We start from the raw sequence: 24,261 nt of genomic DNA, 5'->3' as shown, positions 1-24,261 counted from the left end.
AGATATATTTTAAACAGAAATAAGATATCTTTTCTACAAACAACCTGAGTTATGTGTTACTAGTAACTCGTTTTAACATTTTATTGTTTAGTAGAAAATTATTCGGGTTTGCTATAATTTCATTTTTAATCCTTCCTTCAAAAATCTAGAAAATATTTAGACGCTAACGTTTTAACCCTCTTAGGTTGACCTTAAAAGGATTAGCGCATACTTCTTTAATGTTAGGTCCTTTTTTGTCATAATAGTTCCTATATATACATGGAAGATCTAGTCTTAGACTACGTCTAGCTAGCTAATTCAAAGAATAGTTGATGACAATCGATCGAGGCAGTTATTTAGAATAATATGCAATAATCACACAAATAAAAGGAGATGTGGGGTAAGAGACAGCAACTAATCAAATAAACTAATCGTAAGAAATCGGGATATATATGCATATATTATTCGTTTATATTAAAATGTGTATTTGCTAACACCGTTCAACTTTGGTGAATGTTGCAATCATGTCTAAATAACGTACAGTGGCAAATATATCATGCATTTTGAAGAAAATATTTTCTTTTCTTTTTGATTTTTATGTTTCACAAAAACATGAGACACCTGCATTGTCTTAGCTACAATGTAATATGATTGAATACCTTTTTTGTCGGTGACACATTTATAAAATTCTTGTCGCTCGATTGAATATGTCAGTAAATTACGGGTCGACAATAGATGTTTTATAGACGATCGAGTGGCGAAAAACATCACCACATGAAATAATAAATGTTAAATGGTAGTGACGTTTAAGATATGGACATGTAACTTTTCTTTGTGTACCTTTATCGGGAATAGTCCGGCAAAGCTAAAACTTTGAAAGCCAAGACACGTTGTTTGGCCAAAGGGATATAAACATAATGAACAGAACAGATATGGTCATCTGTGCCGGAATGATTTGACGCCCCAAGTTTAATTAAAATCTTCATCAAGGTACTAGACAGTATGTTATACATTATGTCAGTACCAAAGCACTAACTGCTAGAGATGACGATACCGTCGTGTACGTCCCTTGTATTCAGTGTTTTTGTTAATGTTTATCATTTACATGTTCATGTCGGTATCTTAATTCTATACTACTTATTAGAAGTTTTCAAATAATATGTTCCTGTCAATCATGCTTTTGGGATATAAGATAATGGCATTTTTTACTCGTCGATTTATTTATCTATACCTCAGAAATTAATTAAAAGTAGATGCGAAACAGCGACGGAAAACACAAAACAATGAGATCATTTAATAAAATGCGTACAAGTTACATGTAATATTGAAAATATCTTTACATAAGTACAATCAGATGTCTATGTATAGTACAACAGTTCCACTTGGCTACCGAGGAGACCCCTGTAATTACATTGAGGTATGGAAACCGTGTACGTGGGTAGCTGACACGTCAAATAAGTTAATGCTTGGAGTTGCAAAATGAAATTTAAATGTTTCGCTAAATCAAACGGAACATTTTTATTACAATAATTAATGTATGCACGACAAGGATCGTTGCAGACTCAGGTCTATGTTTGATATGTTTAATTGATCAAACAGAATGATGCATTTTTAATCTAGGAAAGGATAGTTATACGCAACAAACATTCACAATTAAGATATATAAGTTTTCCAATTAAAAATTCAAAAATAATACGACAAACAAAATGTGCTTTGTCAGCTTTTAAAATATTCTTACTGAACCTTATTTAAGCAAAATAGACACGTCGTGTTTATTATTCAAACACGTGGAAGAACAAGGTCGGATCGATCCAACCATTATCATTCCAACCCAGGGTAAAGTGTGTGTGGGGGAGGGGGTACATTCGTATGTCTTCATTCAAAAGCACTGATCGTCAATAAAGGGGGTTCTGACTCCAGGACACCCTGGATTTGTCCCTGAAGATAGTGATTATATCAGTCTTAATACGCAGCACTTTCCTTTGACTAGTCTACAGTTCTAAATTATGAGAGAAATAAATGATACATTTAACGGGAAGTACCAAGTTATTGAGATATTAAAAAAAAAATGTATGCACTAGATAGACAGACTGAGTCAAATTATCATCAAGCTACCTCACAAGATAACATTCCACAGAAAGACATTTCACCCGACTCGGACGCTTTAAGCAGGCTAGCAGAGAATCAGAAAATGCAAGTTTTACTTGAAATTGTTGGTCTTTTCACGTACTCATGACCTCTCGGATGTACTTGAGTCGAGAACGCTGCAACGAGACTTGTGTTTAACGTTAAGATTCACAACTCCCACTGATATTGATATTTCTTTGTATCTATTAATTATCAAATTTCAGAAATCATTCAAGCGTGAAAATATGAAGCCAAATGAAAGCTATTCTAATGACTATTCCTAAAAAATAATGATGAAAGAAAAAAAATAACGAAGAAGAAGGGACAAGACTAGTTAGACATAGACTACACTCCGTTTTATTCGACTGTGTACATCTTTCGCAGTGGCGGATCCAGTGAGTTGATGTTCCGGAGTTTGGAACCCTCCCTTTTTGACGAACAATGCTTTTGAGAGGGGAATATATTGTTGGAACCCCATTTTAAAATGACTGGATCCTCACCTGTTCTGCATCTGTGAGATTCCAACATGGTAAAAAACTGTATTCGACTGTTGGATGTTAGGTTGACAATATTGCGACCTTTGGGCGTTAGTTACAGGCAATATTGCGACCTTTGGGCGTTAGAAAGAGGCAATATTGCGAACTTTGGACGTTAAGAAGAGGCAATATTGCGACCGTTGGGCGTTAGTTACAGGCAATATTGCGACCTTTGGTCGTTAGGTAGAGACAATATTGCGAACTTTGGAAGTTAGGAAGAGGCAATATTGCGACCGTTGGGCGTTAGGAAGAGGCAATATTGCGATTTTTGGGCGTTAGGAAGAGGCAATATTGCGACCTTTGGACGTTAAGAAGATGCAATATTGCGACCTTTTGGCGTTAGGAAGAGGCAATATTGCGACCTTTGGCCGTTAGGAATAAGGCAATATTGCGACCTTTTGGCGTTAGGAAGAGGCAATATTTCGACCGTTGGGCGTTAGGTAGAGGCAATATTGCGAACTGTGGACGTTAGGAAGAGGCAATATTGCGACCGTTGGGCGTTAGGAAGAGGCAATATTGCGACCTTTGGGCGTTAGTTACAGGCAATATTGCGATCTTTGGGCGTTAGTAAGAGGCAATATTGCGAACTTTGGACGTTAGTTAGAAGCAATATTGCGAACTTTGGACGTTAGGAAGAGGCAATATTGCGACCTTTGGACGTTAGGAAGAGGCAATATTGCGACCGTTGGGCGTTAGGAAGAGGCAATATTGTGACCTTTGGGCATTAGGAAGAGGCAATATTGCAACCGTTGGGCGTTAGTTACAGCAATATTGCGACCGTTTGGCGTTAGTTACAAGCAATATTGCGATAGTTGGGCGTTAGGAAGAGGCAATATTGCGACCTTTAGGCGTTAAGTAGAGGTAATATTGCCATCTTAAATTTGCGTTAACGCAATCTGGTGACCTGCGAAAATTTCAATAGTGAGCTTATTACCAAAAGAGGTACCCTTCTGGATCGGAGCTCCATTTATATATGAACTTTATTATTAATTTAACGTTATCTTGTGATATAAAATTGAAAATTGAAAATGGGAATATGTCAAAGAGTAAAAAAAAACACGACCAAAGAGCAGACAACAGGCCACCAATGGGTCTTCACCGCAGCTAGAAAATCTCGCACCTGGAAGTGGTCCTCAGCTGATATGCATTTAACGAAATGTTGCACATTCGATATTGAGTACTACACGTCTGTAACGTTCTCGTTTATACTAGGTTTCAAGTCTTAGATCATTTTCATTGTACAAACTAATCCTATTAATGAAATCAATGCAAATTAGATGATCTTATAGGATCTTCAACTCGAGATTACTGAACGCTAGCATATTTATGAAGTGCATTGAAAAAGACATTCCGATGATTTTGTTCTCTACAAAACAAGCAATATGCATTCTACTTTTATTTGTTAATAGGGAATGCCACAGTCAAGTAATTCTATAATTAACTTAAGTATTGGCTTGAAGAATCGAATATCATATACGAATAATTCACCAAACTGTCAGCTATGCAAGACAAAAAAAATTAGTTTAAGTACACATTTAAAAATAGCGCAAAGAAATTTTCATTAAAATTTGATAAAAAACAAATTTATTGAAAACTTTTTTGAAAAAATACTGAACATACAAAATGTTACTCTCCTTCATGTCTTTTTGACAAGTTCACCATTTCCATTCTCAATTTTACATGTATAAGCCACTTCGTAACACTTCGAGTGTTATGAAATCAGTGCGTAATTAAAAAATAAACAATATGTATACATATTACATGCTTACGAGGTACCTTAAAGTATACATATTACATTTTTACGAGGTACCTTAAAGTTTGCTTCCGACATCACGATACTTTAAGCCAGTTTTTCAACTTCGCATTGAAGTAAAAAGTTATAAAATCAGTTGGTAATTATAAACTTATCATTATAAAAGTTTAAACTAAGCACGAATGTGTTCTCTTATTACAAATTGTTGTATAAAACCGTGTAACTGTAGGTTCACCAACGAGTCTTTTGTCTGGCGCAATTACAAACTTTTAATCCTGTTACATGTATGTAGTATGTGTTTAATATTCTACTGCTCATCTTACTCTCTTTTGATTTTATACATAAAAACAGCGAATAAAATAACAATATGAAATATGAAATATCAAGCAAGGTATAAACAAAATATTTACTATGTAAGAGTCGCTGCAATATGTCATTTTGGAGCATCATATTACAAAGGATAAACGGTTCTGTAATTTTTATAATATGTTTAATAATATTATAAAGTTGCTGGTTATATAAAGTCATAAGTACATGAATACATATGAAAAAGGGTGGGGCACATAATGCCTACGTGGAAGGGACTGAAGTAGCCCCTCCCGAGATTGTTAATAATATTTGATTAGATTATTATCCGGGTTTAGGTACAAGTATCACCCACCCCATCTGGCTATATAAAATCATTTTGCTAGATTTCAAAATAATTCTAAAAAAAAAAAAAAAAAAGTTTAAATATAACCAAAATATAAAATTTGTCATGAGTCCCATAAATATTTTATCTGTACAAAAATACTCGGCAGATAATCTAAAAAAATCGAATTTTTTAAAGTTGCATAAAATAATAAATTTTTGCCCCAAAAAATCGCAGAATGATAAAATTATAAAATAAAAATCTGCAAAAAAAAGGATTTGCAAAAGGATCGGTTTGAAAAATTGTGAAGTGGGAGGTTTAAAAATGTTTCTATCCCTGTATAAACAAAATTAGTTGAGAACGTTTTATAAGAAATATATCCGGTAGCATAGTGTAATCGGGGGTTTACGGGATTTTTATTGAGGTTAATAATTGTGCTTTATATATATTAAGCTCTGCTATAAAGCTGTGAATTAAACGATGTCAACAATGTGATACAACCGTTTTTAACTGTTGGCATTACGATGTTGGCTATTCTAGTTGATATTCGCACCTTAAAATGTTATCCTTTTTAAATCATGACAGTTGTCAAACATATGTTAGGTATCATTTCAGTATTCAGATTACTTGATTTTAAATTAATGAAATAATAGCATTTCAAAAGGATAATTCTATACTGAGACTTCTATAGTCATGATATAATCTTTATTGCAAAATTACACGGAGAAGGTTGAATTGATTTGATTTTTGGTGTTTTAAGGTGGCACCTAACACTACAGGGAGATAACTCTGTAAAGTCAGCTAAATGTTTTAATTACGCTGTGTTGTAAAAGGATCAAAATTGGTGTTTGTCAAACTTCTATATAACCAGTGTAATTTTTTTAAGAGGGTCAAAGTAAATGTTTGTCAAAATTTTATGAAAAGTAAACAAGCCAAATTGATTTAAGTGTAAGTGTTCGGTACCACCTTAACGCCACTTTTAAGCACCGCATTTAGGCTATTTCGTTGCGGCCATGCAGTTTTTATTGGTGGAGGAAGCGGAGTGCCCTGAGAAAACCTCCGACTCTACAACCATTAGGGTCTAGCAATACAATCAAACAGTTATATACAATGTAATACAATATAATATATAGAATGATAGAACCTATTTTAAGAGTTCAATATTATAAATTTATTGAAAAAAAACTATCATAATTAAACTTGTCTGACATGGGTCTGACCCCCTCAGTTCTAACAATGGTTTAATTAAGACTCCAATATGACAAACAAGTGCAGAGATGGGGTTTATAATGTGTTTAAGTTTATTAAATGCATCTAAATGTTAAAATATTGGTACATATATCTTTTGAATAAGCAGAAAGATTAGAACGCAATGATATGTTAATGTTACAATACAAAAAGAAATGAAATTCGTCATCATGATAGTAATCTCAGTTCTATATGGATGGTTTTTATGTCCCATTTATGGGCATTATGTTTTCTGGTCTGTGCGTTCGTCCGTTCGTCCGTGCGTCCGTGCGTCCGTCCGTCCGTCCGTCCGTCCATCCTTCCGTTTGTTCCCCTTCAGTTTAAAGTTTTTGGTCGAGGTAGTATTTGATGAAGTTGAAATCCAGTCAAATTGAAACTTAGTACGCATGTTTCCTATGGTATGATCTTACAAATTCTAATACCAAATTAGAGATTTCCCCCGTTTTTACGGTCCCCTGATTATAGAAAATGATAGTCAGGAGTGAACATTCGTATGCTATATGAACACATTCTTGTTATATATTAAATCAATGGGTTTTAAATGCGTTTGTAAATTGAGACTAAGATAAATATTGTTTGTATAACTATGAATGTTTAAAAAAGGTGAAGAGTACATTTGGTGTAAAACAATAAATATCTAAATTATTTAGTACCTATTCGACCTTTCGTAATGGCCGAAAGTTTGCAAAAGACGATAAAAATGGGATTTATATATTCGATTCTACTCTTTTCTACTCTACCATATAATGACCGCCTTCAACAAATTGAAGATTGTGTCTCAGAAGGAAACGTACAACAAGACATGGATTGATATATATATATATATATATACATTTAAAAAAATATGTATACACTTTCTACAAGTCATAAAACATATATTAGTTTCATGATTTGTCTTCAGCTTAGAATTCTGCACCATCTTCAAATATGGTGTGATCATATCGATCCAGCATAGATTCAACAAAAAATGATTATCAGTATAGATTATACATGTATCATAACCAAAAAGATAGATGTTTCTGAAATAGTAACATTATATTCCATTGAATTCATAAATTACACTTTTGATTAAGTTAATTGCCAAACACACAATAAGGCAACGATCATTCATCTTGCGTTGGTGCCATTGGTAATTTTTCTTCGGACAAACTTTTTTCGATTTTGCAGAAAACGAAAAAAAAACCTTGATTTTCAATAACATATATCAACAAGAATAATTAGTCTGAAGGTGTTTTTTTTTTTTTATTCAAATTAGTTTTATTCATTTTCAAATTTATCATCAGAACTTAATTATATATTTCACTTCCCTTCTGAAACAAATAATATTTTTCTAAAACAAAATAAAATTATACTAGTATTCAAAAATCTTAAATCTCATCGCCAAAAAAAACTAATTAAGCAGTGTCTTAGAACATAACACTTAAAAACTCACCAACTAGTACTAGTATTTAAAAGTCTTATATACCCCTCCCCACATAAACTGTTTGGCGCAAAAAAACTTAAAAACTCACCAACTAACTTCTGACGAATTTTCAATCACACTGTATTTTCATTTAAGAGGTGTTATTCCTTCTTCAATTTGGATGATACAACAAACAAAATACAAAAATGATGAGATCTATACAAACAACGAGATACAAAGATGAATGTGACCTAAGTTACATACGATACTTATTTAAATAAACGAGTGTAAATCAAATTGACGTAAAAGTACAATCAATGATTGATACAAACTAACGGATTTTTGTGATTTTGGATATAGGAAACTAATCTCCTAAGAGTCGTAATTCATTGATCAATTAACACAATTCTGAGGAAGGCAGGTGCTGTTAGTCTAATAGCAACCCGAATATGAAACTGTTAGTATATCTGAAATCTAGTCAGCAACGTTTATAACAGTTCCGTCATAGGATTATAGACGTTGTAATACGTACAAGCAATTTATTTTTGGTAGGGAGTCAGTTTATAATTAATATATTGACGCAATAGTTCTTACATGGTTTCATAACGGATTCATTTTCGAGGGTGTCATTTTTTAGGGAAATGCTATCCCACTAGCATATAGAACACACACATTGTAGCTCAATTGTTTTTGTTTTTTGTCGTTGTTTTTTAATGTTATAATTTATTTTTTTGTGATTTTTTTTTTTTTGGGGGGGGGGGGAGGGGGAGTTCCTATATATAATAGAAATTATACTTAAAATGTGACTTTGCCAGAGTGTATGTAATTATTTTTTAATAAATAGTTGGGAAATATACACGATAAATCAAATGTTGATTATTATGTTCGAAACAATAGAATGAAATTCAGATTAAGGTGTAGTATTGATGCAAAAAAAAACCCAACAACAATTAGTCGATACATTGTATTACAAATCATGTTAAACGAATTGTGTGTTTTGGGTTTTTTGTTGGGGTTTTTTACTGCCGGGGAGGGGGGTTGTATTATGATAACATGAGCTTATGATTGATTGATTGTGTTTTAGGTGCTTCACGTGCTGTAGCAAATTTTATGCATGTTCAGGACGAAATAAAATTAACAATACAAACAACAGGAAGGTCATGTAAAAGAGCTGGCCGGGTCAAAGGTCGGGAATTCTGAAAATTTTGGGATTCTCTTCGCGACCCGATTTTAAACTATGTCCATTTTTTTGAAAAATCCAAGGCAACTATTTAGAGTTAAACAACGGCCACATTGTTTTCTTATAAATAAAGCAATAAGTTTTCTCAATTGTATTATTTCATATGGCCTTTTATGGCTATCATACGGTATGTGGCATTTCATTATTGAAGGCCATACGGTTACCTATAATTGCTTATATCCACTTCATTTGAAATTTAATGCATACTTGTCTCGATCGTTGGCAATTATTCCACATGTCCTCAATTACATAAAACTTCATTGATTGATTGATTTATTGTTGGTTGTTTAACGTCCAGTTGCAAATATTTCATGCATGTTCAGGACGATCATACAACTTTAAGAACCGATTGTAAATTGAAGGATAAGAACAATACATGTACATAGTGGGAACTATAAATTGTAAATGTACACGCAACGAAAGAGGAGTCGGTTTCACAAAACAAATTAGGACTAAGATGGATCGTAAGTATACTGATTTTTTCATGGTTTACGATCAATCGAAGTCGTAGGTATTTTTGTGAAACCGACTCCTGGAGACTAATCTGCTGAGAGACGTAATTCATTAACACAATTTCAGGAAAGGCAGGTGCTCGGTCTAATAGCACCCGACTATAAAACTGTTGGCAAATCTGAAATCTATACAAAATGTTTAAAACGAATTTTCCTCCCTTCATAACGATTGACTATAGGGTATATCTATAGCATTAATTGTTAGAGCGTTATCGTTATAAACATGTATGAACTATTTACCACTGGACGTTTATTAATCAACAATCGATCAATTGATATATTCCCCAGACGCAGGTCATGGACCGAAAAATCTGAGACCTCGGGATTAATAATTGTCTGACTATGCGGTATGGACTTTGTTGAAGGCCGTACGGTGATTTATAGTTGTTAATTTCTGTGTCATTTTGATCTCTTGTGGACGGTTGTCTCATTGGCAATCACACCACATCTTTTTATATGGATATTGAAAAATGGATACCCGTTTGGTAATTTAAATTGGTTATTCACAATCTTTGACAAAAGGAGGGGCGGATCCAGCCATTTAAAAAGAGGTCCCAACCCATGGAAAAGGGAGAGGGTCCAACTATATACTATATGTCCCCATTAAAATCCAAACATCATTATTAAAAAATGGGGTTCCAACCATCCGGATCCCCAACCCTAGATCTTTCACTGAACTATGATGGGGCTGTTTGCCATCCAATTTTTTTTAACTTTGAGGTCCTGGTGAAGTTATATCCAGGTATGAGTTTTGTGTGCATAAAGTTTAGAGAAAACAGACGAACTAAATGTAGCTATATATATATATATTATAGTTTTTCATAGCAACGGTTGCCATGGAAATCTAGTCCCTAGTTACAGATCTGCTGATTTTGCATTTGACGAGTTCAAATAAACGGAAGAAAGTTATAACAAAGTAAGGATATTTTCTAGTTCTCTTATAATTTTTGATGATTTCTTATGTAAAAACTTGTAAGGGTTCCGCGGAACCCAGTGTCTCGCCTACTTTCGCTGTATATTGCAAGCTTAACAACAATGAGGAAAAAAATCAATAAAAATATTCCTCTTGATACTATCTTATGATTGTAAGAACCTTCTGTACAAGTTTGGTAAATATCTAGGATAGTTAATGACTCTAATAAATGTTTTGAAAACTTTTACTGAAGACTGTATGTTATGTTAACTGGAAGAAAATCTAAGTCCGTTTAAAATAAAAATACAGAAAAAATGCAGTTTTCTTTTTACAAAATTTACTTCTGGATACTATCTTATGAACATAAATAAGCTTCTGTCCAAGTTTGGTACAAACCCAGGATAGTTTAAGAAAGTTATTAAAATTTTAAAAACTTTAACCACAGAGTGAATGTAATGTTTCCCCCCAGAAAAACTAAGTCCATTTAAAAGTAAAATACGGAAAAAATGAATTGATTTTTTTACAAAATTTACTTCTGGATACTATCTTATGATCATAAACAAGCTTCTGTCTAGGTTTGGTACAAACCCAGGATAGTTTAAGAAAGTTATTAAAATTCTAAAAACTTTAACCACAGAGTGAATGTTATGTTTCCCTGCAGAAAAAAACTAAGTCCATTTATAAGTAAAATACGAAAAAAATGGAATTTTATTTTTACAAAATTTACTTCTGGATACTATCTTGTGATCATAAACAAGCTTCTGTCCAAGTTTGGTAGAAATCCAGTATAGTTTAAGAAAGTTATTAAAATTTCAAAAACTTTAACAACAGAGTGAATATTTGTGGACACCGACGACGACGACGGAACGTATAATCGCTTAGTCTCGCTTTTTCGACTAAAGTCGAAGGCTCGACAAAAAACCTCGCTTCCATCAGTTATATCATTTATAACATGCATATTATGGTGTTGACTGTAAGCTGTATGCCTCCATTTGAAGGACAATACAAAGGTATTTGCCAGTGATTTGATATTTATCAAGTACATGTAGTTGGTAAACATCTATCAATACATTGTAAGACAATGAAAAAGTAAAATTAATTAGTCCAGTCAAACTAAGATTTAACCTCAAACTAATTGCAACAGAAAATGTTTTAGTTCTAATCTATAGCATTATGCCCTTTATGAACACAGAAAAAAGTCCTATAAAATCTAACTTGGGGAAAACTCAAAATCAGCAATTTTAATTTCCTATGGAAATTTACATTGGAAGGGGAGATAACTCTTGCAAAAATGAGTCTTTTTTGGTCAGTTTTTGGTTGTTTTTCTTGAAATTTGTGTAAAGTATAAATGGAGAAACCAACATTAATGAACTAGAATAAATGAATTAGTATTGCACATATTAAAAAGTGTGTCAAATTTGAGAATTTCAAATTCTAATTAATTGAAGTCATACGAGCTCGAGGCATTGTATAGCTTACTAAAAAGTCAAAATATAGATCTCTGGTTCCTTAAAATATACGTGCACGCGAGCTAAGAAATTTTCAAATTTTCATCATATTTCTTTACGGTAAGGGTAAAGTTAGTTCGATGCCATGTTATTGTTCATATTTTTATCCCTTTTTCGTCTTTATGATTGTCATTTTTTTAATATCAATAAAATTTATATTCAAAATATGATCAGATCTCTTAACATTGAAATATAGATTCAGAGCTCCGAAACGTATCCGTACAACAATAATTTCATTGTAAAAAAATGTTACATCGCCTTGGCTTACTGTCTTCTTTTTCCTTCGCAATATTTTCTCGGTTGTTTGGCTTAAACTGTGACAAGCATGGACTTAAATTGGTAACGACATCGCTGATGCTATTTCAAAATATGAAAGGACAATAGAAATATTGCATTTTTATGGATATTGATTAAGAATGAATGGGGGTCTAGATAGGAAATCCTTCATCTCTTTATTCTCTTATTTTCAAAACCATTTTCTCTTATTTTTTATTTCCTTTTGTCCGCTATTCCCAATTCTGTATAATTTAACACCCATTTTCTCTACTCTAAATCATTTTGTTTTGCTATTTATCTCCATTCTTTAATTTTTCGACATCGGTTAATTCTGCACCTTTTGTCTATCATTCTCAATCCTGTAAACCTCATTCAGACCCTCACGAATTATAACCTATGAATTTAAATATAAATAGCATATGACAAGTTGTTAACCGAAGCGACGTTAAATCAAAAGAGTCCTGCTGGTACATAATGGCCTCGTTCTGATGATATATAGGCTTGGACAAGTGTAACATACAATTTCATAAATAAGAAATTATCCACTTTAATGTACTGAAGATGTTAAAATTACATAAGAATAGATACAATGTATCATCTTGGATAATGAGATCTTTGTTTAAGCTTTTTAATGTTGCTGTGTTCATGACAAGTTGAAGATTTGCTTCTTGTTACCAACCATTGATTAATCGAATGTTGCTTATTAACGTCCAGTGGAACCTATTACATACACAATACAAACGATATCAACTATGGTGACTATTTTGACTAGAAAAGATATACGCTTATGGAATGTGGGGTGTAGGTTTTGAACACGTAGGGGGTGTTGGATATACATTTTGGTTAGAAAGGTGGTAATGTGGGCTGAAGGAGGTAAAAATGTGAGGAGTGAGAAGATAATTACAAAATCGCGGGATTTTTTTTAAATTGACGCCAAGTGTCACCCCTCTTCTGAAGAAAAATATGAAAGCTTTTTCATTGATGACACTACGTGTAATTTGTTATTAAAGTATATTAAGTTCAACTTATTTTAAATTTAGGCAGTGCCTGGATTCCTATAGCATGTACTATAAAGTGTAAGCATTTGCTTTAGTCTATCGTTGAAAACTTTCAGAAACTTTGATTCATTATATGAAGAATTGCAAAGAAAATCAATTTTGTTTCTTGGTCATTCATCTTAAAGCCATCAGCTTGTTTTACTCATCCATAGTATAAACGCATGCCACGACTTCCGTAAATAACCAAGAGTGCACACACGGAACTTGAATGTCTCGCCTGTTTTACTGACAAATAAATTCAAGGACAGATGGTACCTTCCAGACAGACTGTGAATCTTGATATAAACAACCATTCCGCGCACCAAATGTATTTGACCTTCTGCTTATAATATTTGAAACAAATTAAGAATGTGTCAATACAATAGTACACGGATGATCCACTCTCACTTTAACCTTCTATTTTCAGAGGACGGTGAAAATAAGCCGGTCAAACCTCTAATTTTGCACAAGATGTATCACGTTTATTAAGATCAGATCATATGGAACATGTTTACTAAGTTTGAACATTACATAAATCAAGTATTCAAAATTGATACTTTTAGCTGGAAGAGTATTTTATAAGGATTAGAATAAGCTAAAAATATTGATAGGTCATGGAGCTCCTTTTCGAGATATTTGATCATAAAATATGGCGGGAAACGGTTGACTCGGACTTTAACCTAATGTGTATTGCTATTACTTTGGGTCTCAAATCAAAAGAAAGAAAATCAAGAAGAATCTGCTCAAATTTTGTCAAATGACCTTTTAAGTCTTATGTTAAAAGATAAATAGGTGTTAGTTTAAGCCATTTGGTCTTTTCGAAATGTTGTCTTATTGGAAATCCTATCCCATGCATCTCATTTCTATAAATCACTTAACTTGAACATGAGGTCGCTGTCCGGTGAACTTTGGTTGACAGACATATTGACCTTTAAAGTAACCCATATGCAAAATATAGTTATCCTATTACTCATTAATCATGTTGAAAATTTCATATCACAAGCAGTCGTTGAAACATGAAAATAAAATCATGGACAGTGGATGTATGACAGACAGAAACTTCGTTACATTAGATATCTTCATACAAGGTATGAATCATTCAGATCCGGCATCGTTTACAACATAAAAAGTATATGTTGCTTCCGGATATCATTATAAGGTCTCAAATACTTATAAATAGTTATTAATACAAAAAAACAGTGTAGTCGGTAAAGCTTGCTTATGACCTATGCCAGCTTAAAACAAGTAGAATAGTTTTACTACAAATAACCCGTAATACAATCTCAATGGTCCATGCTAATGAGGTCAAGGTCAGATGAACCAAGACAGACAGACCTAAATTCCTTTTATTCATCACATACACAGAGTATACTTGACCATAATTTTCTTAAAGTATCCAACAAACATACATGACAAGGAAGACTAATCATGAACCATGAAAACAAGGTTCAGGCGAGATAAACCCTGCCAGATTGACATGTAAAAGTACATCTTGAAATTTCTAAAGTATTACACGCACCAAATAAAGTTAACTTTTGCTAAAAGTATCTTAGAAGAGTAACAAACCTATGAAACTTGACACTGGTCAATGAACCATGAAAATGAGAACAAGGTAATGGAAACCTGTCATACTCACATGTGCAACTTGAAATCATTCATATACCACATAAAGTTGAACTATACATGTATGAGGAACTGGCCTAATATAGCAAATTTAACCTTGATCACTATAATCTATGAAATGAGGTCGATGTCAGTTAAATTCTGACATTCAGACCTTCCTTTGAACCTATATACCAAATATATTTAATCTATTACTCATATTAAGTAAGACTTTCACATAACAAAACAGACATTGCTGTTGCTAAGCAATGGAATGAGGTCAAGGACAATGGACATGGCAGAAGGAAACTTTGTCACATAAAGCATCTGTATACAGGGCCTGAAGCTGTTGGGTATTCTGTCCTCTAAAATATACAGATGTATGCAAATAGTTCAGCCACAGCAGTGGCGGATCCAGAGGGGGGGTTCCGGGGGTGCGCACCCCCCCCCCTTTATTTTTGCCGATCAATGCATTTGTATCGGGACATATGTTTTGCACCCCCCCTTTGCCCTGGGTTAGCACCCCCCTTTCGAAAATTCCTGCATCCGCCTCTGCACAGTTGGATTGATCAAAGTACAATAATTTCATTGAAATACCTTCTCTTTGATGTGAAATTATTGCTTGCTCAGCATAATTGAATTTCTGAATATTTATGAAAACTGTGTGCATAGATTAGTTGAATGAAGATATAATATTGTTAATTTATCAATAGCTGTATGTTTAACATACTCCATATTACGAGCCCTCAAGCACATCCCTGGGAACAGCTTAGTATCTTCTGGTTCACCCAAGTGAATTTACCTCTTTCAGCCAATGTTCTCGCTAACTTTTTAAAACACTCAGGTTCTGAGTTTGAATCCTGTATTTGGCATTCAATCTTCCGAATTCAAGAATTGTTATAGTAGTTGATCAACCAGATTTTTTTATTATTTTGTTGGGTTGCTGTTTTATTGAAACACTTTGCGAATCTTATTTTGCAGCATATGCAATGACAGTGTTTACCCTTGCTTGTGAAATAAAGATATAAATAACCAATTGGATGACCCAATTTGGGATTCTGCTCATATTAAACTGCATAACATGTAGTGCTTTGGTCCGTATTGCTGTTCATATGTTCTAACCAGTTAGGGTAAAATATTTTTTTTAAGTTTCAGGGTTAATGTAGTTAGATGTAAAGCAGATATAATATCACAAGGACTATGTTACAAAATAACTTTAGAAAGATACTGGGGTGTCTTCCTCCATCTTGGATTTTGAAGTAGCATATAACAATTAGTCAAGATCTTTCATAAAATGTGCAAATTTGAGAGTAGTATGTAGCTCATGTGCAAGACATTTCATGAAAAAGAGAAAATTGTTTGTTTTAAAAGGTTTTTTTAAAAACAATATTTCTGTTTTTTTTTAGTTTTTTTCAACTTTGCAAGATAAGGGGAAATAATTCAGATAGAAGGGGAGGTAACTCAGATGTCAATTGAATTCAGAAAAGACAGATTATGCATAAGAACACAATACCAGAAGGCAATGACAAATGCTGCTCTCTTTGTCATTAGGTTGGGCAAATTAACAACTATTTTAAAATCTGTGTCCATATATTAGCCTAAGAATATCATATGTTGCATTAAAAATTTATTCATATTTTTCATGAGTTTTCCTGAGAATATTCTATCTGTTTTTTATCTAAGTTATTTGCTTTTGTATATCCATCTATAGAATCACGTCCTGTATGTCTTTTTGTCTTACACGATTGTGGAGTTTTTGGTTCTATTTTTAGAATCAATGGTAATGATATCCTGTACCCACACAGCATCACAATTGTCAATAAAAATACTACAACAATAACAATTAGCATTATCGGCTGCCACTGGGCTGGTATCTCGTTGAAGAAAAGTCTAAAACTTTTACCAATCCCACCAAAAAATAGTTCTATGGGATGAAGTAGAGATCTTGTTATAACTGATGAAAGAACCTGGAAAAAGAGAATATAATAATCAAATATATAAATATTGATACAAACTACTTGAAATGCAGATCTAAATCACACATTAAATGTTATTTACATTACTAAGTACCATCTTAAAACTCGTGTTAACACTATTCATAGCGGTTGTAATTCACTCAATACTTATTAATTAAATATTGTGCATTGCAAATAGATTTCAGTTTTTTTTTTAAATATATCTACATGTACATGTATTTATTTAAAAAATATAAAAATCCTTGTTACATAAAATAGTTTGTGCATTGAATTAAACTGTAGCATATAAGAAGGCAGACAACTCTAATTTATTTAAGTAACAATTATTCTGAATTAATAAGGATCATCTAAGAGACTGTGAGGCAGACTGTGCAATGGGCTTATCTATTTGAATGATAATAAGATGTTTTTGTAGTTTTGTTTGTGTTTTTTTTTATCACATAACAAATTTAAGCAAATTCTATGGAGTACAGATTTGAGTCATAAACCTTTATATGGTAGACTACAGTATTTTTGTTTCTCATTGTTGAAAGATGTAGGGTTCCCTATATTTGCTCGAATCCACTTCAAATGAACTTTTGCAGATAGAAGTCTCATTGGCAATTATACTACATCTCCTTAGTTTTAAATGTATTGAAAAATAACCAAATTCAGAAGTCAAATGACAGTCATAAAAAGGAATCTATTGTCAAACAACATTCTTAAAAACCAAGGATGTTTTTACTATACATATATATATATATATATACATATGAAAATCAAACACAGGAAATACTATCATAACAACTGAAAATGTAAAAAAAAGAGGAGATTTTGGGGTCCCTGTCAGGTGAGAGGTCCTAAGGAAGAGATTTTTAACTGTTTAGGGAAAGGGAAGAATTTTCCCTTTGATGACTGTTGCTTTGGCATGTCATTTACCAATGAGTCAAAATAGCATCATGCTGCATGATCTGTTTCTCCCCCAAAATTACTTAATCAGTATATCTCTAAATGTTGTATGTGCCTGTGTAAGACAGGAGCCTGTGATTCAGTAGTTGTACTTTGTTGCTGTATACATTGCATATCATACATTTTTTTTGTTTTTTGTTTATTGTTTTGTACATAAATTAGCTTGTTAATTTTCTCATTTCAATTGTTTTGCAATGATTATTTCATTGTCTTTTATAGCTTTCTATACAATATATAGGTTTTGTAACCAGGTGGAGATTTGTCCTGTTGGCAATCATATCACATCTTCTTATCTTACATCTGGATTTCTTACCATTAGCGGAGTTATCTCCCATAATGGATCGACTAATAAAGCTGTATGATATTTCTCACAAGGATCATGTTGCCATGACAACTGTGAGACCATCCAATACCGTACACTCTCTGTGATTGTCATTCTCTCTGGATAACATTCACTAGGAACTCCCTGTAAAAAAGTTTCAAAAAATGTTTTAAAGGATTATTGTAGGCTTAGACAAAAACATATGTTGAAAGTGTGGAAATATCATTCCCTTTGAGAAATTTATCCCATCATTGGATACGCTTTACATGTAGGTTAAAAGACCAAGTACAAATTCTTTTTTATTAGAAATCAAAATTTGTATGTTATGATACATTAGAACATGTCTAAATCTTATAACATCTATTGAAACGATAAATCTTAAATTTAAATTTTGAGTATTTTTTACCATTGAGTCATAATTATATACAATGTATGTTGTATATCATAATTGAAATAAAGTTTGATTTTTTATGCTGATGTACATGCAATTAAATTTAGCTTTCAACCTCACTTATTTTTCATTTTTCATTTTCACAATGAATGAGGGTGATTTTCAAATGATTTTAGTAAATAACTCTTTGTATTCTCTATCTTGTCCTGAACTTGCATAAAACATTTGCCACTGAACGTTAAGCAACCAACAATCAATCAATTAATCTTTAAATTTTAATAAAAAATAATCATTATCAATCACCATGTGAATCTTTAATAGATCATGATCAAGACTGAGTCTCATTTTGAGTCTACTCCAGCATGGACAAGTTTATATGCACATTTATTAGTAATTATTGCTATTTTACAAAATTTTCCTTTGATCTCACGGAATGGTAAGGGACCATGTGCTGTTGTCAATGAAATTAACAACGCTGTCATAGGTAAAATAGATAAACAGATCATCCTTGGTCATCTCAACTTGATTGCTTTTCTCACTTTCACTATACTGGCTCAAGTGAGAAAATCAATCTAGTTGAGATGACCAACAATAATATATAATTCTTACATACCTTCCCCATTACTGCCATTCTTTTTGCTACTTCAATTTGAAACAGTCTAACATATTCCCATGGAATGCTAACTAAAAATATTAAAAATATAAATAAAATTAAAAACTTCTTAAATGATAATATGCTATACAGTTTAGTGGGATATAAATAAGTAGTCACATTTGTGTCTCCATTTTGTGTTTTGTTCTCTGCCTTAACTACTGGATTTTGTCCTCTGCGCCAAAACATCAACCAATTTTTAATACCAGATTGTTTTGATGGTTTGGATTTCGTTAATCCATCTGTTTCTTCCTTAATGATAAAACAGTCTTCGTCTTGAATATTGCTTTCCTCTTTTACTGTAGATTTCCGTCTTTTTTTCTTTTGACTATAAATATGTTTTGAATAACAAAATGTCACAATTCCTGCTAATGTCAGAAAAATTGCAGATATAATCGAAGTTGTCTCCCTTGGTATAAGTAAACAAACAGCTGGAAGAACTATTAAATAAATTTTCTGTAGATCTTCTTTGACTATTTCAAGTACAATATTGAGATTGTCTGTATCTTTAGATGTCCAAGATAGGCTTGACCAGCTCCATTCTGAAGATTGATGAGTATGTTGTCTTTTATTATATCTTTCTGAAAGGATAAATAATATAGATTAAGGTTGTACCTATCACTACAGGGAGATAACTATGTAGAGTCAGCTAAACATTTTAATTATGTTTTGTTGTGAAAGGAATATTTAGCTTTTCAATGATCAAAATTGGTGGTTGTCAAATTGCTATATAACCAGTGAATTTTTTTCTGACAAAAGGGTTGGTTTGAAATTTTATAAATTTTTATATTTTTGTTAAAGTGTCAAAAGTAAATACTTTTTGACAAAATTTTATGAAAATTAAACGAGCCAAATTAATTTTAATGAAAGTGTTGTGTACCACCTTAACTGTAAATAAATGTATAATATGTGTTAAATGTTATAATTAACTTAATCATTCAAATTATGTTTTAAGTATTGTACTTTTTGTCTTATAGTCATAATTGTACTGTAAATATTCTGCCCTAATATCATGAATATGGGCACTGTGATAAGGGAATAAAAGTATTTGTATTTGAGTTCTTGTGTGTTTTGCATACCATTCCAACTCTGAATATTTAGCTTATATTGTATTTGTTATGTGTTATAAACTTATTCCATTGACAAATTTTCTTTAACAAATGTAAATGCTAATTGCTATAAAATATCAAAGTATACACTGTCTATTAGAAATAAATCAGCAAAAAGTCTTTGCCAAACTTTTTTAGGGTTTGTCTGACATAAAAGAAATTGACTTTTTTTACCTATATTGTCAACTAAAACATTTTCTACCTATATATAGCTATATTGTCAACTAAAAAGATCACTCAGTCAAGAATCATATGGGTGTTTACATAATTTATTCTCATACAATATGTGTGCTCAATAAGTCAATTATCATAATTATGGCAATTACTGACATGGTTACGCAAAATGCATGCTTTCAAAATGTTGTATGTGAACTTGAACAATCTTGTAAAAAGCAGTAAAATAAAAACTTTGACATTTCTGGATTATCCAAGAACTTAAATTATTTTCACAGAAATAAAGAAATGTACAACTGACCATTACTACCAGCTATAATAGGTTATGGCCTATTCCAGCTATTTGAGGACGATGAAGAAGGAAAATTGCAACTATATCTTTCACAGACTGAATTGTGATATTTTTAAACGTTCACAACTTTAACAAAAATGTTTTAAAGAGCGAGAAAAAATTTATACGTTGATAAATTATTAACAATTAACAACAGGATAAATATGATAATAATAATAACAATAAATAATTTATTTATAAAGGGTGACTACAATTAGTTACGAAATATTTTATTAAAGAAAGCTGAATTATGAACAAATACTTTTCTTCCCTGAAACCTTAGCAATTCTAGTACAGTATATAAATACAAATGTTAGTTTGTTAAGTTCGGTTTTATGCCGTTTTTAGCGCATTTTGGCTATTTCACGATGATTTACAATAGTTTTAAATGCACAAATTCGGTTCTTACAACAGTCGGCCATGTTTTTTCGCCGCTTAGCCGGTCAAATCAAATCGGCTCGAGTGACGTAAGCCGAGCATGCCCAGTGCTGAATATTTTTACAAACAAGTGTCATGCCGGTTTGCCAACAGCTAACAGCATAAGCTGTTTGCTAGAAACAAGTCCCACCTTTGTTTTGGCCTTACAAACAACTGACATTGACAATTTTGTAATATGTCTTATTTCACACATTTTGATTTGTCTAACTGACTGTATGCTACAGGGATGATTATGAGTGTCGCAAGATTAATTGTCAATGTGTCATCATTTCTTTATGAAATATATAGTGTTTACCATATAAAAACCATGCGTATATACTCATTGGCACCATCAGGCTGACACTAATAATTAAAATAAAGTATTTCAAGGAAGAGGATTTGTTTGTTTTCTTTATTGCCGCCATGATGTCTTGTTTTGATATTCAGCATAAATATTTTATTTTTCAAATTATCAATAAAATATGCTCTATTTCCATCTAAACTAAAAATCGGAAAATATCACAATATAAAAACTATGCAAATTATTTTTATGGTATAATTATTATTGGTTTTTTTTCAAATATCGCCGTAATGTATATCAATCATATATCAAAGAACTGAACATACTGTAGGACGTGCTTTTATTCGAGACATCACAATACGCGCGTACGTTTTAGATTCAGTGACATAAAAGAAAGACGTTTCAGTCTCAATACAATCTCATTCTTGAATTATTTCCAAAACATGTGATACAAGGGGGAAATTTTTAAAGATATTATAATCAAATTTAACTCTGAGTGAAAAAATTGCGTGTATTTAAAATAAGCTAGTAATATTTGAGTAATAAATTAAAATTTCATAGGCTAACCAATCAAGTCAGTGTCTTTAGAAAAAAATAGAGAAAATGTGTGAGGGGTACAAGACAAGATATTACCAGAAACATGTACATCTCATTTCATTTTTGTCTTTCCAAATTTCTGAGAAACGTATTTTTTCCATAATCATAGTGAAGTTATAAGAAGATGAATTTTCATTTTTTTCACTGACAACAAAAAAAAAACGAAGAAGAAAATAATCCCATATCATACCTGCCAACTTTTAAAAATGCCCATGGGGGTTTAACATTCAAGTTGGCTCATATACACAGGCAAATTTCACGACAGCACTCAGGCCTTTTGCGCCAATTACTGTTTTTCAGGGGTATCGATCATTTGCGCAAAAAAAAAAAATCCAAAATGTATCAATTGCGCCAGTTTTCGAAACTCATTTGCGCCAATTTACCTGAACACATATTGATCGTATGTATTGAAGATTAATATATATTTAGTATCATCTACTACGAACAGCAGGCACAAGAAAATTTACAGAAAATATATCCGAAAGACCAACTAAGATCATGTGTACGGAGCTATATCATCATGAAGAGGGACATCTACAGAAAAATGACTTGAAGTGCATAATACAGTCCATATACAGAGAGAGAAGATTTAAGGGCATACGATACAGTGAGAGGGAAGGTAATGACGTTGCTAACGTAATTTGTTATTTTCGCGACGTCAAATGTGGCATATCGGGAAAAGATGCATTTTTCGACTGATTTTTATCATTCAAACTGATTTAATTTGAAAACGAGTTCATGGACACCTATATTTCAAAACGGCATTTTGTTTCATTTTGCAGGGAGATTATGTGACCCAAATTTTATAAAACTGTAAATAGAGGATTTTTTTTAATTTTGATAAACATGCAGTAAAAAATGACGTTTTTTCCTCAATTCATGAATATTTGATAAATATGAGTTACATCTGAATAAAAAAAATGCATATTTTTTAGGATATTTATAAAATACAGAAATTACCGAGTATTTAACAAACAAAAATTTGTGTTTATCTTTTATAACAAAAAAGTTATGTCTTTCTTTCGAAAAAGAAATTACGGCCACAAATCTGAATTTCGAGTAAATATACAAAATTTCGACCTCATTTTATACTCAAAAAGTAGCACATGAAGGTATATTGTTTATTACATAATTATTTGATTTAATCAGGTAAAAAATAGGCTTAATGCAAATTTTCATGAACTTGTAAATACAGGATCAAAACTGTATCGTATGCCCTTAACTCTACCCTGCCCAACCAAAATATTCAGTAGAATTTCAAGAAATTTTAAGGTAGGAGTGATCACAAATAAAGAAGAAGAGTTTGTTTTAGTAAATGATATTGAAAGTGGCATTGTTATTCTCGGTTCTGAAACTAACTTGAAATTTCTTTGTATGCGGGGCAAAAATGTTTTTGGCTGTAATAGAAAAATGTTTTCTTTGATTAAGGAATGTTTTTCTTAAAATTGGCGCAATCGCATTTTTATTTTTGGCGCAAATGATACCATGTAATTTTAAAACAGGTGGCGTAAACGTAGCATTAGAGAAAAAATATGTGGCGCAAAAGGACGCATTTTTGGCGCAAACGGATCTCTTCTGCAATTTCACTCACATCAATTTTATGTAAATTTAAATTCATGTAAATCTCACGTGAAATTCACATCAATTTCACCTCAACGAGCGTATATTCGTGAACCTTACGTGAAATCAGTGTTTTGTGAGTTTCATATGAATCTCATGTGGAACAAATGTGAATTTCACATGAAAATCACGTAAAGAAAAATCATGTGAAATTCATATCAATTTTTAAAATAGAGTATTTCAAATAACATCTCGATTTTCAAATTTAATCAAAATCATGAAAAATATCATTTTTTGTTGTTGTGAATTTTACGTGAAATTTATTTGAAAAATTTCACATCAGATTCATAAGCATGTGAAACTCATGTGAGCAAATTTTGCCTGTGTAGTCCAACAAAACCTTCAAGGGGGCCTTCACATATAATTTACTATTGTTTTTTGGCTTCATCATACTTTGACAAGCTTGGAGCCATTGTAAAATTAATTGTTTTGTTTAAAATTGTTGGCAAAATTGCTCTTTCAAAATTTCCATTTGGGATCTTCCATGGTGGAAATCCCCCACAGATAGTGACAATTGGCAGGTATGCCATATTTACAAAATTGCTAGCATAGGCAATTGATTCTAAAAAGCAACAATCTTTTTTTATAAAATTTTCTTTTATTTACACCTATACCTATAGTTTTTTTAGTTAATTTTATTCAGATTGGCCCACTTCATC

General features: G+C 32.1%; 1 protein-coding gene across 1 annotated transcript; it reads right to left on the bottom strand.

Moving 5' to 3' along the window:
- Positions 1–16,361: 16,361 nt before the first annotated feature.
- LOC134690900 (uncharacterized) lies at positions 16,362–21,517 on the bottom strand. Its single transcript, XM_063551061.1, has 4 exons — positions 21,401–21,517; positions 19,015–19,634; positions 18,002–18,154; positions 16,362–16,731 (listed from the first exon to the last, which is right to left on the bottom strand). Exons 1-4 carry the CDS (start codon positions 21,507–21,509, stop codon positions 16,405–16,407), a joined length of 1,209 nt encoding a protein of 402 aa, XP_063407131.1. The 5' UTR covers positions 21,510–21,517; the 3' UTR covers positions 16,362–16,404.
- Positions 21,518–24,261: the final 2,744 nt, after the last annotated feature.

Source organism: Mytilus trossulus, chromosome 11 (genome assembly GCF_036588685.1).
Source record: "Mytilus trossulus isolate FHL-02 chromosome 11, PNRI_Mtr1.1.1.hap1, whole genome shotgun sequence".
Classification (NCBI taxonomy): Eukaryota; Metazoa; Mollusca; class Bivalvia; order Mytilida; family Mytilidae; genus Mytilus; species Mytilus trossulus.
The sequence above is the reverse complement of the archived record's forward strand: the minus strand, read 5'-3'. Positions and strand labels throughout refer to the sequence as shown.

Coding starts and splice junctions, on each gene's coding strand:
- LOC134690900 (XM_063551061.1), bottom strand. CDS start 21,509: ATGGCGGCAATAAAGAAAACAAACAAATCCTCTTCCTTGAAATACTTT. Junction 18,155..19,014: donor GAATGGCAGTAATGGGGAAG/GTATGTAAGAAT, acceptor ACTTTTTTACAG/GGAGTTCCTAGTGAATGTTA. Junction 16,732..18,001: donor GGGAGATAACTCCGCTAATG/GTAAGAAATCCA, acceptor CTCTTTTTCCAG/GTTCTTTCATCAGTTATAAC.